At 40.5% G+C, this 18,001-nt stretch overlaps 1 protein-coding gene across 4 annotated transcripts in view; it reads left to right on the top strand.

Moving 5' to 3' along the window:
- Positions 1-646: 646 nt before the first annotated feature.
- Positions 647-18,001, top strand: part of ADGRG2 (adhesion G protein-coupled receptor G2) — a 61,001-nt gene continuing 43,646 nt past the window's right edge. For 3 of the 4 annotated variants that reach the window (XM_084505535.1, XM_084505534.1, XM_084505532.1), the window contains exons 1-2: positions 647-822; positions 12,701-12,819. In XM_084505535.1, the coding sequence (XP_084361661.1) occupies positions 12,702-12,819 (118 nt within the window). In that variant the 5' untranslated portion in view covers positions 647-822; position 12,701. Of the gene's footprint in view, positions 823-3,235; positions 3,257-12,700; positions 12,820-18,001 lie in introns of those variants that run through there. The other variant, XM_084505533.1, reaches the window with a different exon arrangement.

The raw sequence follows: 18,001 nt of genomic DNA, 5'->3' as shown, positions 1-18,001 counted from the left end.
CATAAGCTAGGAGAGGAAAGCATGATGTACTTAAACATGCAAGGATCCCACTAGCCAAGGTACAGAAAGCAAATGCCTCTGTTTTTTTTTTCCTTTGTGAGGAACCACCAAAGCACTGGGCTTGAGCTCCATTAGAAACTGATAGAAAGGGACTCCTAAGCCTGAAAGAACACCCCAGACCCAGGCAAAATGAAACATGCCTCTGTCTCACCCCAGCTCTATGTTGCATATATGTCTCTATGAAATCCTGCTCCCCCCATGGACTCATCACACCCTGCATCCTCGGGAACATCTACTGTCCATGGAGTTTGTAGATGTTGCCCCTTTCTGTTCCTCAGTATAACTGAATAAGACCCGCTTTCCCCAAAAGCTCCAGCCTTTGCCTAAAAAGGTGCAGTGCGAGCCAGGCTTCACCCCAAAAACAAGAGGGAGGTGGAGACCCACAGCCAGGGGGGGGACCTTGGCGCAGTTTACCCCGAGGGGCAACCCGTGTCCTCCCCTCACGGGGCTGGCCGTGGAGCCCCGCCGTGCCCCCACCGCCTCCCCTCAGCTACGTGCCGGGCTCCCCGGCTCCCTCCCGGCCTCTCTCAGCACCTCCCTCGCCTGCCTCCGCCCCCCGGCCGCGGCCAGCGGCTGCCCCGAGCTGCCGGGGCCGGCCGCGGAGCCTCTAGCGCCGGGAGCCTGAGCGGGCAGGGCGGCGGCGCTGGGCGGTGGGACGGGGCACCACAGGACGGGACACCACAGGACGGGACGACACGATACGACACGATACGATACGACACGACACGACACGGGACGATACGGGCGGTCCCCCGGGGCCAGGTGAGCTCGGCTGGGCACCGGCAGAGCGGCGGCTGCGGGGGTGGGGGTCGCGCCGCGCCGAGGGGAGACGGGTTGGGGACATCGGGGGAGTTTTGGGGAACATTTGGGGATCATTCGGGGGCGTTTGGGGAACGTTGGGGGCTGTTGGGGGAACGTTGGGGCCATTGGGAACGTTTGGGGAATGTTGGGGCAGGGAGGGTGAGGGTTAGCAGGTGGGTGCGGGCAGGGGGTGTAGTGGCAGGATGGGTCCCGCCTGCTGCCCACCCCAAAATTTAACGCAGCGAGGAGATCGGTGGAGATGGAGACCGGAGAGGCATTTGTGTGAGCCCCAAAGCCGGTCATTTGGGCTGGCGCCTCGGTAGGGTTTGAGTGCGGTTTATGGTAAAGAGCCCTCCTAAAGGGCTGCGTTTCTAGGCTGGGTTGTGCTTTCAGAGGCACCTGTTGTGCACGACAGCCCTTTTTTAGGTCTTTTTTTTGCCCATTTAGACCAAGTGAGGAATGATCAGTGTGCTGGTAGTGTCCTTTCCTGGCTGCGTCGGTTTTTGCTTTGCTTTGTGAACATATAGGTTCTGTCACTCACGGGCGGCATTTATAACAGCACCAAACGCTGCTGCCTTCACCGCCTGATTGCTTTTCATTGATTTACATGAAGGCGCTGGAGAAGTGTTTGTAAACTAATTCACTAGCCCTCTGATGGCATGCCCGTCCAGCAAATCAAAAGTGTGATTGAGCAAGCCTGGGCTCGTTTGGACTTACGTGGGATCGGCAATAGTCATGCTGAAGACATGGTAGAATGAGCTTCCATGTGGGCCAGAGGAGAGTTTACAACCTTTGGCATGCAGGTTTAAGTGTTGTTCAGCCCCAAGGCAAATTACGTGGGTCTTTAGCTCTGTCACTTGTGCAGATTGTTGGCATTGCACGTCTCTACGCAAAGTACGGTTTCATCCCTTTGCTGGCATAAACTAACAGCGTACATCATCATTACAAGACAGCTGCTCAAGCTGATCTTCCTGTTCTTAAGCTTTCAATTTATGGCTTCAGCCGTTTCTTCCTAAAGATGGAAAGTATACTTCTGTAAATGTTCACAGGAGTGGAATGAGCAGGATTGGGTCCTGTGGGGGGTGACCTGGAAATGTGTGTGTTGAATTAAACTAAAGAACAGCAAACATCTCTCTGCTTAGGAGGGTCTCTGAGTGCTTGTCTTCATGAAGGAAGCATGCATAACTTGTCAATAAAAACAAACTCAAATGTAAAATGCTTTGAAAGAAGATGCAGGCAGAAATCGTGCGTAAAGGGTTTCTGCTCAGACATGAACTAGTGCCACTGCAATTTTCAACTTACACTACAAGTTAGGAGTATTATTTCTACAGTGGCAGTCAAAAATCAAGCAAACTAATGCTAGTAGTATCTTAGTTTTACTTTAATATCTTAAGGTAATTCCACAGATCAGATGACATTTGCAAGCAAGATTTTTCTTCAGTGCCATCCAAATTTAATGTTAAGCCTGTATTCCTAATATATCAACAGAAATGGTCTGTAATTAGAGCCAGCTGGAGAGAAATAAAGGACTAAATTCAAATGCTCAAGTTAATTGCTTGGTTTATACAGTTAGAGCAATGAATACTTGTAGTCAGGTCATCCACTAATAACAGTAGAGTATTGGTGGATTCAGGAGAGATTTGGACTCCATGAGAGAATAACTGTTGTTAAATTTTGACAATTTTTAATTCTTAATAAGTATTATGATCAGTGTCCTTAACAGAGCATGACTTTAATATTTTCAATGGAATGCTAGGTTAGCTTATTTGAAGGCCAAAGTCAGGATAGACCATAGAATTAGTCTCATTGACTTCAACTGAAGAATGGGAATGAATAGGGCATGCTATACTTGGCCTGAGCTGTGAGCTTTCTGATAAATGGTAAGTCCGATAGTTTTGTTATGCCTAGGTGAATGCGTTATGTGTTATGCCTAGGGAATAACAATTTGTTGCAGAGCGCTGGTAGGTGCTACTCATCTTGTGAACAAGAACGGAGTGAAGTGAAACATTTCAGGTTTATCAGACAGGTGCTCATGACTAAGCGGGTCTTCTTTCCAGTGATATGTTCCTGGTGGAATTGCAGTTTGGAAAGGATCTGTATTTGCTGTGTGAAAAGACAGACTTATATAAATTATGTGGTAATTAGTAGGACTCAATTGCTTAGGAGTCTTGCATTTCTTTTGTGCCAAAATATCTTTGAAACTTACTGTTGTTCAGGGTGGATGAAGAATCCTTTGTAGTTGCCATTAAGTCAAAGACCAAAGAAAAAGGGATCTCTGCCTCCTCCCTGCCTGAGTCACATGGATTTGTCTCCAGCTGTGACTTGAACACGGTGTATATGCCACAGGTGCGCAAGCTCTGAGTGTTACATCAGCCTCAGGACGGTTTCATTTCAGGTAATACATAGTGAAACTAACACAAGATTTTGGAAGTGTATGTGGCAGCTTAAGTTCCAGCCTCAGTCTTTTCTGTTTTATCTGTGGGTGGTGGAGCCTAGAAATCAGTTTGCTGTTTGATGTAGCAGCTGTTTTTCAGCTTGTGCCTTATTAATGCAGTGGTTCTTGTTCTTCCAGTCTAGGTTCTCTTCTGCAGACTGTTGAAATAGTGTTCTTGATATATCATAGAGAAAAAAAAAAAAGAAGAAGAAAAAAACTAGTTTGGGACACAATTTACATATTTTTATTTGTTTTAACAGAAAAATGTAGAAAGTCGGTTGTGCTAGATGAGACAATGTATGGAAAAGAAATAGTTTATGAAGTCCTCTAATCTATTTAAAATACTTTTTCACTCCATAGAATTTAGAGAAAATAATTAGAATTTATCACATTATTTCTGTTTTCTGAAGTTTGCATGAGTATGTCTGTTGACGTCTTAGTTGCCAAAAGAGAAGAGCCACTCACAGCGGAAGCATTATGTATGTTCTCATTTATGGCATTCCTTAAAAGAGTCATTGAAGATTTAAGGCCAGAAGATACATCAGTAGATTTGCCAGAAGCTGTCACATTTGACAAGATAAGAGACATTCAGAAACAGTACAAGTAGTGAGAAAATGAGCAGTGTAGGTGTGCTGATTACAGGAACATTACTGTGCACGTGTTACAAAACCCAACGTCTTTTTCCTGATGTTTTAGTGTTTTAGATATTCTCTTAAAAATCTCTTTTATACTTTTAGAGAATAAATCACTGTGGTTGTCTAGATTTATTAGTCTTCTGGGCATGCCTGATTGTGAAAGTTGCCAAGTTCCACATTTAATTTTTGACTTCCCCACCAGACTTCGAATATCTTTGTTTCTTTTGCACCAAATTAATTATATGGACATAAGTTGACTGAATGGGTTTCTGATAATGCGCTACAATACATCAAGTTTTGAAGTCTAGGGGACTTTGTTCCTTCATTACTTATTCATAGCATAGTCCAAGTACTCATATAACTTGAATTTAAAATTGCATTTTTTTTCTTATCTGTGTTTCAGCAAGTCAGCATTGTGGTTAGGGTGGTTTATTTGTAAGAAGGCTAATCACATTTTTATAGAAGTGGTGACGGTGGAAGAAGCCATGTGGAGTCTAAAAAGTAAATTTTTGAAGCTGATGTTTAAGTGGGGGCTGAAGACAGAAATGGTGCTGGTTTAAATCAGTTTGAAGTCTCTTTGAAATCAACAGCTTCTGTTGTCTGACTGCTTTCAAGTCTTCAGGAGTTGATTAGGATTGCCTAACTTGTATCAGCTGTATTGGCTGATACTTTGGTTCCTGAAGGGAACAACCACAGGGCTCTGAGCTCTGTAGACTTACATGGTACCCTAAGGAGGAACCTAAGGTGTTAAGGCTTAACCCCATTTCATAGAATGTCTTAATAGAGGACCCCAAAATATTTACCCCACATGAAGAAAGAGGTGCCAAAGTTCCTTGTGCTGCACAGGATACTGATACCATATTCCCAAGCAGAGTTGTAGTAGGGCTCTGGAAGATGCTTGCTTCAGTGCATCCATCTTTAAAAAATGTTGAGCTTTATTACTCTGATACAAACTATGCATTTTGGCCATTGGGCTGTTGATTAAAACAGGCTGAGAAGTGTTATTTATTTATTTTAAGAAAAATAAAAACATAAAAGAAAATAACAACAAAACACAAAACAACAACAAAAAAAAAAGAACAAAAACCCTCCAGCAAGCGTTGTGCTCTTTAGTTTCCAAAGAGATTTTAACAGCTCCAATGGCATGGTCCAAGAGACCTGTTAAGTCGATAAAATAAAGTTCAGGATGAAATCACAATCTCATTTCTTTATTGGACATTTTGAGGGGTGATGCTGTTATGCAGGTTGGTAGAACGTAGCAAGGAGAATAAGGAAGGAAAATGTGTAAATTTAGCAGAAACAACTGTTTCATTTCTTTCCCTCACTTACAGTTATCTGAAAGAAACTTGCAGATTTTATTTTCTAAGAGTAGGAAAGTTGAAAGCATGAGCTGAAGTCATCTTCCTGTCATCCCTGGCCCTCACTTGACTCCTTACGGTCTGCTTGCTTTGTTCAGTGGCTTGAACAGTCTGGCTTTAGAAAAGTCTTTGTCCTTCCCTCTTTTCCTTCCATCAAATTCAAGTTCTGTTACTGAATAGGAAGGTTTTGCAAAACTGTATTTGTCTTGTTTTCAATGCCAAGATCTTTGTACACTCTTCCTCATCCCTTTTACTGGCGTGGCTCAAGGTATATCCTTAGCATTCCTTTAATCTTTTTTTGTGTGCCAATTTAAACATAGCCTTGTAATTTTTTTACAACTTTTCTAGCTTGCTTTGTTCTACTTTCAGTCTTTAACTCTGCAGAACACTTTTTTTTCTCCCATGAAACCTATATACTGTACTCCATACTGCAATGTATTACTAATGCAAATGTAAACTTAACTCGTCTGCAGCTGAAGCAACCGGACCTGTGACAAATTAACTACTTTATTACATCTCTGCTTGTCGTACTTCATCCGTACTTTGGAAACTCTTTGAAGTACAAACCTGCTTAGGTATTGTCACTGAAAGGCTTTTTCGTTTGCTCTAGTAGGTTTAATAGACTGCACAGATAATACTGTTCTCTTAAGGGAGTACACAGAGTAGAAGAGGATTTCCTGGAGAGTGCAGAACTTTTATACGGGCTAGGAAGAGGCCTCTTGCATATCTCCAGGGTATGAGGAAATTAAACATTGCCACACTGGGTAAAAGAGAGCAAGGCAGTTGCTTGAAGTTGTTCCCTGATCCATTTTTGTGCTATATAAGATGAGACAAGTTAATGTAAGAGACAATTAAGGACCTAAAGTGCTTTATGGCACTGAATGCCATCATTGAGAGCCATCCGTAGGGTGTTACACTCATGAATCCACTTACATAAAATATAATGATTAAGCTTACACTTTTACGCAAGTATAAGGGGAGAACTCTGAGTGTAACTGAGGGCAGACCTTGGCTTACACAGCTTTGTATTAGTAAAATAAATAAATAAATAAAATCTTTCTAATACCAATATCCTGCAGCAGAGCAAAGACTAACTAAAAGAATGGATTTCTCCAAGCATTTTTCCTCCCATGTACTTCTGTTAAGAAACGAACTACAGAGTTACAAGTTCTACAGAGAGCCAGTGTGTGTAACCAAGCAGCTTGTTGCGCTCTGTAAGCCAATTTACGAAAAAGTAAAAGATTAAATACATTTGAAAGGAGTAAAGGTTCGTGTCATGAGGACTTGTTTGGAGATTCCTTGAGCTGTCTCTTCTCATTACCATTGCAGTTTTAGCAAAAGCTGATGTTCTGAACGAAGTGATTGGATTTCGTAGAACACAATATGCCTGACTTTATAAACTTTGATAAATACTGAAGAGAATTAGTGAAAAACAAACTATTGTCAGAGAGTAATAATCCTATTACTGTCTTCTGGAAAAAATGCATTTAATAAAACACCAAACACCTGGAACTACATTTTTAAATCGATGGTGCTACTTCTGCTCTTAAGTTGGTGGATGCTATATGTGCCAAAATTCACAGTGACATAAGACTTTCCAACATAGCGTCCTCCCTATTACATCTAACTTGCTCCTGCCAAAATTTAAAAATAACATAGAAACTTTACTACATTTTGGTTCCAGTCTGGAAAGTATAAGGGGTTGATGGAAGAAGTCTGTAGTCTTCCGTTTCTGAAAGTAATTAAAGGCAGTAAGAAGTTCTCAGACCTGGGCAATATGATGTTTCTTTGGCTCTTTTCTGCCTTTTATCACCTGGTAAAGATTTGAATAATGCAGACTGTCAAAAGAACAGGCAGAATCTTAACGTTGATTTTTAGTGTATCATGGAATGGTTTGGGTTGGGAGGGACCATAAGGATCACCCAGTTCCAACCCCCTGCCATGGGCAGGGACACCTCCCACCAGACCAGGCTGCCCAAAGCCCCATCCAGCCTGGCCTTGAACACCTCCAGGGATGGGGCACCCACAGCTTCTCTGGGCAGCCTGTGTCAGTGCCTCACCACCCTCAGAGTGAAGAATATATTCCTAAGATCTAACCTAAATCTACCCTCTTTCAGTTTAAAGCCATTCCCCCTTCTCCTATCCCTACACCCCCTGACCAAGAGTCCCCTCCCCAGCTTTCCTGTAGCTCCCTTTAGGTACTAGAAGGCCACTGTAAGGTCTCCCTAGAGCCTTCTCTTCTCCAGGCTGAACAACCTCAGTTCTCTCAGCCTCCTCCTCAACAGACATTTCTGTTTGGTAAATTCATTTTTTAAAAACCCAAGATCTTAATAGAGGGTATCTGTGCAAGTAGGCAAATTGGGCCCCAGTGACTATGGATGAAATAAGTGTGATTTGAACAAAACAGCCTGAGGTGGACAGCCTAGTCAGAAGTAAATGACTGATTGCTTTGGGCTATAATTTCCAACATGAGTTTCTGTTACCAACAGTTTATGCATTGGCTGTGAGAACCTGCTCTGGCTAAAGCTCAGCAGGAGAGAACCAACAGTTTATTGCATTTTAACAACTGCCAGTAAATAGACATATTCATCAAGCAGTGTAAAATGTGAATGTCATTTTCAAAAGCTGGCTTAACGGAGTACTATACGGTGCAAGCAGCTGTATTTTTATGCCTTTAAGCCTATTGAAAACCTAACACAAGGCAAGAAGTGGCTGAAGGAAGGCCGGGTATCCCCACAGGTCACTGCGGGTGCAGACTTGGAAAGCAGCCCAAGTTCCTCCTGCTGCATGCTGCGTGGAGCTGCGCCAGGCAGCCACCCTGGAGGCTGGTTGCAGATGCTTGGCCCCTATCTCCTCTGCCTTCCCACTGGGCTCTCAGCATGCCTGCTTTCCTGGGGCACCTCTGAGCCCTCTTCGAGGTGTGTGCCTATGACTGACTGGTGAGCTGAAGTGCTTGCAAAACATCAGCTACAAGTAGTGCTACCTACCTTTCAGAGGTACAAAGGTGGGTACAGCAGAGTGATGCCTTACGGGGCTTGGTTTTAGCAATTTTCTTTGCCTACTCTCATAAGTTGCTCTTAGCTTACGACCTTCATGGCCCTATTTTGCTTATCCATCTGCAGCAGGCTCGCTGACACAGTGTTTGTCCTGGTCAGTCTGTTAGATTTCAGTAACAGCTCCTGCAGAAACTGTGCTCCTTAGGCAGGCAAAACTCCCATCGTGTTGAAGGACGATGCCATCAGAAAGCTAATAAAATAGCATGACATAAGGCAGCTAACAGTAATGGTAAGAATACAGACGCCTCTGTAGACTTCTTGCTGGCTGTTTCCAGTACCCTCTGTAAGTTCTGGAGAGTGTGATGCCAATGCAAAACTGCAACTTGTAACACAACGTGCAAAACAACCATCTAAGTTTTCAAAGTGTGTTTATTTATTTATTTTAAGGAAAGGTCTTCCAATTCTGATGTCACTTTCAAATTAATGACAAGCTGTGATAAGTAGTCTGAAACCTGGGTACCAAGGCTACAAGCCTGTCGCTGGTCAAAATACAGCACTTTAAATGGAGAGGAAACAGGATGGAACAGATTTATACCTCAGTTCTTATTTCCTGCTTTCTGAATTTCTGAAAGTCATTGAATATTCTCTTCTACTTCAGGCAGTTAGCTCTTTGTAAATACAAGTTGCTTAGTTGTTATTTGAGAATAGCAAGTGAGAAAGTTATGACAACCAGAAAGTTATGACAACATCTTTACCTGTGGTCTCTGTGTAGAATTCTTTCCCACATGTGGGTGGTTCAGTAGTTACACCCAGGAGCTGTTGCACTTGATTAGATTTGCTTGATTTCCAAGTGAAAATTTTTCTTCCTGCTGCTAAAACTAGGCAGATTCATGCTGGGCTTATGAGTCATACTCTATCAATCTATTGTAATGAACAATGAAATTGTTCGGTTATATGAATGAATGAAAAAATTGACTTACACCTGTCTATAATGTTCACAAATGTATATTTATGATGAATTTACTTTTTAGAATTAAGAGAATATCTTTAGAATCCCTGTACAAAGAGGGGATTAAAATAGGTTGAACAGAAACATGATGTCCAAACATTTTGGAATGTATTGCATGATCTCATTTCAATAGATGTGGTGAAATCCTACTTCACATCTTGCTTTAAAAAAAAGAACTCTCAAAGCTAGTAGGATCTTTTTTCTTCGATAGTGTGTCAACAAGATTGTTGTAAAAAAGAAAGCAGCACTAATGTCATTTCCTAACGTTTTTTTTTTTTTTTTTTTTGTAGTAATTTTCACTAGACACTGGAACAAATAATGAGCTAGCACAAATGCTGAAGGTCTTTGAAAAAGTCAACCGAGCAGTGACCATGTCTGGATTTCCCTTTACATATTCATTCATTTTGCTCCTATCTGTCTGTTACTGCTTCCTGAGAGCATTAATTTGCATTCATAACTTTGAATAGCCTCAGAATTCTTGATATATTCTTGATTCTGTCAACAAGAATCTGTGCTTCTGTCCTCATTTATCTTTGCCAGGCCCATCTCAGGAAGTGCGAACAATGCCCAGAAAAAATAAACCCAACAAGGGGGATAAAAATCTAAATGTGCGGAAAGTATTTATTACATCCTTTCATTTAATCACTGGACAAATATTAGCAAAGTTCACTGTGGGATGCCTGAGTTAGAGTAAGGTCTGTTCAAACTCCTAAGGGCTACGGTGCATTCAGGGCAGATCTGGAATTAGAAACAGGGATTTCTTGGCTCCTACCCTCAAATTTGGATGCTTAGAATGAAGTCCTTTGTAGTGGGTGAGGCACTAAAGGGATTGCGTAAGGAGGTCTGCCAGACCAAACAGAGGGCATGCTTGAAGGTATGGAAGTAAACCTTTGTCCTAGTCATCTAATTTCATGTACATCTCTTTGCAGACCTGAGGCTTGAGGAAGAAAAGAGATGCAGAGACTGTAGTGGCATTCTGAGTCAGGATTATGTCGGATACAGGGCAAGAGTTTGCTTCGGGACTTACCAACACCAATTACTAAACTTGTAGGTGTTGAATATTATACACTGAGTATTTTTGGGCTCTGTAGTCAGTAAATTAAGTAGCAGAATTACACTAATGATCCTTAAAAACTGATAATAAAAAATGTCATGCTTTAACATCTGTCGGATTCAAGTGTTTGTGACTGACAACGTCAAGGATGGTCCGTCTACGATACAATTTAAGAGTGTTAAAAGAAACACACAACTAAAAGCTGTGTGTACTTTCTCTGTTTACTCCCACTTCCCATTCTCATCTCAAATCAGGTCACTTCCAAGCAAAGCCAAGCTGCCCATCTATCCCTTCACTTTATGGGGAAATCTCTTCTTTAGTACGGTAACTATCTGTTCATGGTGATATGGTAGGACAACACCAATTCTAGTGTCACTTGTTTCTGCTGCTGAGAAATGAAGAATCGCAATGTGAATGGGACAGAAGAGCTTTATTAATAGATGATATTTAGGTGTTCAGGACAAGCTGAACACTGGTTTGGGAAATGCCTGATAGGATATGTTTCCTGCAAATCTTTAGAAAGCCAGTTGGCTTCTGAAGTTTCTTGCTTTTTTTTTTTTTTATTTTTGTCTGGTTTGGTCCATTCCTGCATAGAATTGTCCATGTTAGCTGTGTCCATTCTTTTAGCATACCATGTTTTTTCTCTCAGTTTTAGTATGCTTAATCTTTGTTTTCCTTTTATCAGGAGCATTTCTTCCTACTTATTAACATCTGCAGCACCCATGCAGATGTCATTCATGGTATTGCCACAATTTGACTTATTTCCTTAGAGTATTTCAGTTTTAAGTGTGGCATCCAGCATCTGCAAAATGGAAGCACTATGGTCACCGTCTAGATCAGTCTGCGTCAATACAATCAGTATGATTTAACTTTTCTGCTAGAAATATCACCTACTGTGTAACTGGTGGAAACACTGGCTGGCAATAATGTTGCACAGTTCTAATTTTTATAAAGCCATTACTTTGTTTTCTGTGCTACGCTGTTATGTTTGTGTTATTTATTTGCATGTAATTTTAATCAATTTCCAAAGTGTTGATTACCTAGCAACTTCACTCACTTATTATTTCTCAGTTTATTCCCAAGGCACTTTACTTGGAGTGTTCAGCCCATAGTAACCATTTTAGGCTAATAAATATTTACGTTAATATAAAAGCTTGAAAAAAATCAGTTTAGCTCCAACCTTAGCATGAATTTACAACACCTGAAGGAATTCACAGTTCACGGTTCCCAAATAGAAGGAAACCTGTTGAAGCCTGATGTAGCATGTACAAAAATGCAATAAAGTTTACAGGTAGAATGACTGCAAACTTTTTTTCAGTGCTAATCAATACACTCATAAGTCCACTAAACTCACGAAGGCCAAATTAAACTTCTGATGTCATGCAGAATGCTCTGATCTGCCATAAAGCTGATACATCAAAGATATATAATAAATATATAAAGTTTACTGCTTTACATTTATCTTAAGAATCAACCATTGCATCACTTGTACTATGAGTCTCTAAAATGCTTCATTAAAGAGCTAATGCATTCAAAAACCACATGAATGTTTCACTTACTGGTTCTTTCAGCATGCAAAATATCCAGAAAATGTACCTTTTTTTTGCAAGGATCTGACTAAAAATGTATTATTTCATAGAGTGTTGTATCTTATAGTAGGAGGCAGGTTCAGCACCATGTCCCACTGCTCACCTGAAGCAGCCATCCCTAGGAAGATATGTGGAGGAACTGGGTTTTGATGATATACTGCAGGAATGTTCTGCACACAGTGACTTTTGATGTTTTTAAATTTTTTGAGCTTTGCAGTAACTTTTTACTTTGAGAATGAGACGAGGATTGGGTATCAAAGTCTTGTGTGTTCCATAGGGATTCCCACTTTGGCTATTAAAGTGTCAGGTAATAGAACCTGTGGGTGGGGAACCAAAGACGTGCTTCCCATATACTTTCTGAGATTAACAAAGCTTTTGGAAAAGCTCCTCAGGCTATTTCTTCTGTGTTTGTTTTGTTTTGTTTTGCTTGTGTTTTGCTTTTGTTTGTTTGTTTGCTTTTCAGATATTGAAAGCTTTACTTGTGGAAGGACTCATGGTTGTGATCTGATGTATTTGTGATTCTTCAGAGAATTAGAGCTTGAGTGTTTTGTTTCTTTTTCCTCCAGCAAGCAGATATTTCATTCCTGGTGACTTGCCAGCACTCTACAGAGTGTTTGTGTATTTGTGTACAATGTATGCCCAATAGTATAACAGTGTTGAAAAGATTGCACTCCTTGGTTGGAAACCAGGAGTCATTTGTCATGCTTGTGCACCTATGTTTTTTATAGTCACTGTGCTTAATTTATTCATTTTTTTTCTTCTAGAATGGTTGCCTGGGGAAAACAGCACTGCTGTGTTGGCAGAATACAGCACATTTTATTGAGATTCAGGATTGCTCTAGCAGTCCTTTTACTTCATTTGTTCCTGGCTACAGCAGGCAAAGGTAAGACACATTTTTCCTGATTCATCTAGTGTTGGTATTCCAAATGAGCAATGTTAGTCTTGGTGAGTGGGACTTCTGGATATATTCAGAACGGAACAAGTTTCTGCCCTGTTGAAATCAAAGGGAACAATTGTCATTAGCAAGAATTAAAACAATGCTCAGTTGGGATATACAAACCCTAAATTCACAGTATTTGTTTTCACAAGAAGTCATCAGTAGTAACTTATTTTGGTCTATGGATGAGGAAAGAATATAAATACAATACATGATAACAAGACAAACTACTTTCTTGCAATTTTTTGAAATGGCATTGTTACCATTACAGAGCCTTTATTAAATGTTTTATACTTCTCTTTCACGAACATCTCAACATCCTTTTAGCTTCACTGTACATAGTTCAGATATGAACATTAACAAGCTCCCACATTGTTTCTGGCTGTGGATCTGAATATGGCTATGGAAAAAATAATAAGGTCCAAAACATGTAACAGAAATGATGTATTCAAATTCGACCTTGTATGCTTTGTATGCTTTTTATATAACACTAAATGAAAAATAAATACTTCTTGTCATTTCTAGTAGAAATTGAATAACTGGTATGGTGATGTTTGTGTATGAGGTACAGTAGAAGCAGCAAATCTGTGTTCTGTTTGTTGTTGTTCTGTAAGCTGGCAGGTGCAAGTCTCACTACTCTGGACCTCAACTGATACAGTGCATGTCATTTGTAAAACTTCTTGCATTGGTAGTGTTTAATGCATTAATCATGCTAGTGTCAGGCCTGGAATATTACAAAATTACAGGAGTTTTTTTGTCACTTACTTAATGCTTAGTTTTAGAGCTGCCTCCTGTGTTGTGCATGTTATTGTACGCCAGAAGGTCAGTTTCTAACAGTTCAACTGCTAGTTTTGAGGAAGCAAGCAAAGAGGGATTTTGTCTTTTAATTATGCTTGACTTGCCAGACAGTAATCCTTCAAGAAGATATAAACTGATACAAGGATTTATTTATGGTTCTACACTCTTGTCTGTTTACTTGTCTGTTGTTTTGTTTAGGTTTTAGGCTGTTAGCATTGTCAGCAGCATCTTTACTCAGTTCCTTTCTCAACTAAGGTGACAACGTATGTTTGTGTTCTCCATAAAGTATGAAGAGGGAAGAACTGCCTGTGTTCCTTCTGATGAATAGGACACTGGATAATACGATGTAGTTTATCCCCATATATCTCAGTAGGGCTGTGAATGAAAACAAGGGACAAAATTTGTTTTGAAGAAACAGTTGTTAGCTTCGGATTTCCAAGACATTCAGCAGAATCAAGTGACCCATATGTAGAAAGTTTAAACTTATTATTAAGAACAGCTATCAGCTCTAGATGGAATACATCAGGATTTTTATGATGTCATTTTAATGGAGTGTAACAGCCCAAATGTGTTACAGGTGGCAAACACATGTACAGAAATTAATGGATGTTGTTACTGGTTAAAAGCCAGATTGCGCATATGCATAAACACATGACTGTTTAGACTGAAGGGAAGACGCAACTGAACTAATGCTCAATTGTACTCATATAGTAGCTATTAGTAGTGTAAGGAAAATGATAGCAGTTAATGTACTGAAAGAATCCTACAGGTCTAATTCTTATTGCCTATGGTTGACCATCTCTTCTAGAGATATCAGTTATTAGACCTGAAATTTTTGAAGAAAGAGAGGTTGCATTTCTGTTTCACTTCTGTTTTACTTTTTGAAAAGGAAAAAGGTTGTTTTAGATGTTTGAAAGTACATGTATGCACTTAAGGATTTTTTCTAGTGCTTGAGAGAGCACGCTTAAGTGAATGCTCTTAGTTTTCGTGAGGGTGAAAACCCCAGTGCTTGCATCTGTTAGAGATGAAATGCAACAATTTGCATTTCTGAAATAGATAAAGTGTGTGAGTACAGCAAATGTCCGTGAAATGTCAGACCCTAGTTCCTACTGGATGGAGTTTCCTTGACTCCATCTGGTGGTTTATGCTTATTTTTCTTAATCTGAAGATTTTTGGAACATTCTTTCTCCCATGCAATGTTTTCTGTGCAGTGGTGATAAAGGTACATTGGACGGGCAGGTTTCCAAACATGATTTGTATTGTCTGGACCCACAGGAACTAATCGTAAGCTCAGAATGCCCCTGGCAAAGGACAGCCAGTTCCAGCTCCTCACTTCTAGGGTCAAGGGTGGGCCACAGCCCAAAAGTACCAGAGAAAATAAACGATCATTAACAGAACTTCCAGGGCTTTGAAGTAATGTTACCTCCTTCTTGTATTGCATCCACCCACATATCTAACAGACCTAGCTAAGATGATGTTGATAATTAATTTCTAACTAATTTAGTGCTGTGCTGTGTGTTCCACTTGGACCATTGAAATGCATTTTCTGATTGTGGTTATGATTTCTTATGCATTTTTTCAGTGTTCTTTGGATTGACTGGCCACACGAAGTTTTTCAAGCCTTTACTATAACAATTCAAACAAGATTAGTATCAGGTCTCTAGCTTTGGCACCACTTTTTGACACTTTTTTTTTTTTTTACAAACTGTTTGGGACAAAGTTTTCCAGACATCCCAGTTTCTTCAAGGCTTTAAATAGTGAAGGGTAGACCTCTCTAAGTAAACTCTTTTGTTCCTTTAAATTAATTCATCAGGCCTTGCATACTGATCGACAAAAGTCTTCCTGAACGACACAAAGCACTGTAGGAGAATCATCAGCAGGATTGATCTCATTTTGCTCCATTTCTCTTGGTTACCTGCATTAAGACAGCCGTCATCTGCAAGTTCACATCCTCTTTGAAGCCTCACGTTTCTCCAAACTGCTTGTATATATGTATGTCTGGCTTGCCCTTTGGCTACCTTGACAACTTCATAGTGTCAGGCACCTGTCAAGAATGTGCTATGATTTTTCATCCCTGCCTAACATGAAATCAAGCCGCTCTCAGAATTTGTTCACTTCCAAAATCAGGTCTGCTGTTGATGTCTCAAGTTTTGATTAACATGGACTTCCAATTTTTGAAAGATAAAGGGATCCTGGGTTGTTAACAGTGACTGCATGTTTTGAAGCTGTGTCAGGAGACTTCCTTCACAGGTCACTTTGGCCATCTCTGTATACTCAATCTTGCTTACGGGAATTTTGGAGGGCATTTGATTCATGCAAATAAATTGCTGACGTAAGCGCTATGAGGAACAGCAGCTACAGATCTTTCAAAACCTCCAGTGTAATTCCTACTTAGTAGTGAAGAAGTTAAGCAATTATTTTTCTTTAGGGGGCCTATGTCACAATTGTTAGCATGTGACTGTGCATCTAGCTCTCTGCTTCCTTCATATAGTCAGATTCATTGTGCTCTGTGCAAATTGGAAAGTAAAAGATTAATTTTAATTGCAGCCTGCCTTTTAATAAAAAGGGTACATTTGAGTCTGTATCCAAAAAACTCCACTTCTGGGACATTTCCCCCCACCCAGTCTTCCTCACCCCAGCTTTTAAGTCACATTTTAAAAACTAGTTTTCCATGCTGAACTGTTCTTTGCTGAGCATACCAGATTTTGCCTGATGCACTCCGACAAATTGCCAAAGTGAATGAGTGAACTCATGCTTTAGGGTGTGGTGGAGGGGGGAAGTAGTTCTATTGCTTCTCGTTAGAACAAGTCTGTTTCACTTATCCATTGCCAGGATGTGTAGAACAATGCTAAGCATAATCTCACCATTAAAAATCTACTCTCCGCTAATTAGGAATTTCACTTGATCTGGCCTGAAAACTCAAGAGTTCTTCAAGTCTGCTTGGTCTCTAGCCTTGCATGGCACTACCGTGGTGTATGCTGAACTTTAGGAATGATTCAGGGTTGTGAAAGATGCCTGCAAGCTTCTGCTAATTAACGTCACATAAGGAATCTCCGAGCTCTAGTATGTCACAAGAGCAATTATCAGTGACTTTCCATGAAAATGGATCAATAAATATTTTGTTTAAAACTTTTTCTGGTAGCTTGTATGTATCAAGCTGGAGTTGCCACAATTAGGAATGTTTTCCTGTTTTTCATTGCTATTGAAAAAGAAGTTTGGCAGCCCCAGGATCGAGGGACAAAATTCGAGCAAATTCCTGATTCAGAATTGTCCCGAGGAAAGCTGGTGGGCTGAGATGATCAGAGAAGAGCGGGCAGTGACCCTGACAGCTAGCTAGGGCTATGAATGGGACATGCCTTGAAAAGAAAGCCTGGATCCCAGTTGCCTCAAGGTTTGTCTTTTCACAGGGGAGCTAATGAAAAAAAAACTTTATTTGTATATTGACCAAGCTTACTCTGCTATGATTCAGTCGTCATTACTCACATACCTTTTCTGGAGGGTACATAAAAGCTCTGCATATATTGATAAATGAATGCCTTCCTAAAGCTATCAGTAATGTATTCTTTTATAGAGCTTTGGCATCTACCACGCTGTTTCCTTTTCCCATAATTCCATTACACATCCCACGGGAGGGTTTTTTTTTTTGGATTCATGTTGTTGCTGATGGGTGCACAATAAAGCAAGCAATCATGATAATGATTGTATAGCTGGGATGTGCCTTTTTTCAGAAGTGAAGAGTCAGTCCCCACTCCAGAGAGCTTACGTCTACAGCCACAAAAGCCTGTACTTACCTGTAGTGGGACAAAGGAGGAAATGAGGCATCAACAAGAACTTAACAATTAAGATCAGGTTCAAGTAGTTCAGGTATTCCACAGCACTGCTGGTTTTACCGGTGTTGACATAGCCTGACACTTTGCTTTCACCAGTAAATTTACAGTTAGCACCTAAAATTCTGTGTATTTTCATGGTTAAACTCCAGGTTGCCATCTCTGCCTAAGCAGATGTGGGATTCGTAGACTGGATGTCTCTGCAACTAAATGCTCTGTTAGAGAACTGGGAGTGGGGGCTGGATGGGATTAAATTTAAAACAAAGCAGGGACTCCAAGCCACATTTCCTGAAATTTACCCAAGTTCATTCTCTTCTAGAGTATGGCTATTTTCTACCTTTCCTGCTGAAGCTGTGCCAGTATCACAGGGTGTGTTTTTTGTTGTCGTTGTTGATTTTTTTTTTCTTTTTTTTTTTCTGTTTTTTAAAAAAAGCACAAAGGAGCACGACATTTTTCAGAAAAGCAGCGTGCAAGTCTGGGAGATGAGAAGGCAGTAAGACTTA

Source organism: Aythya ferina (assembly GCF_964211825.1).
Source record: "Aythya ferina genome assembly, chromosome: 1".
Classification (NCBI taxonomy): domain Eukaryota; kingdom Metazoa; phylum Chordata; class Aves; order Anseriformes; family Anatidae; genus Aythya; species Aythya ferina.
This window is presented reverse-complemented; position numbering and strand designations above follow the sequence as displayed.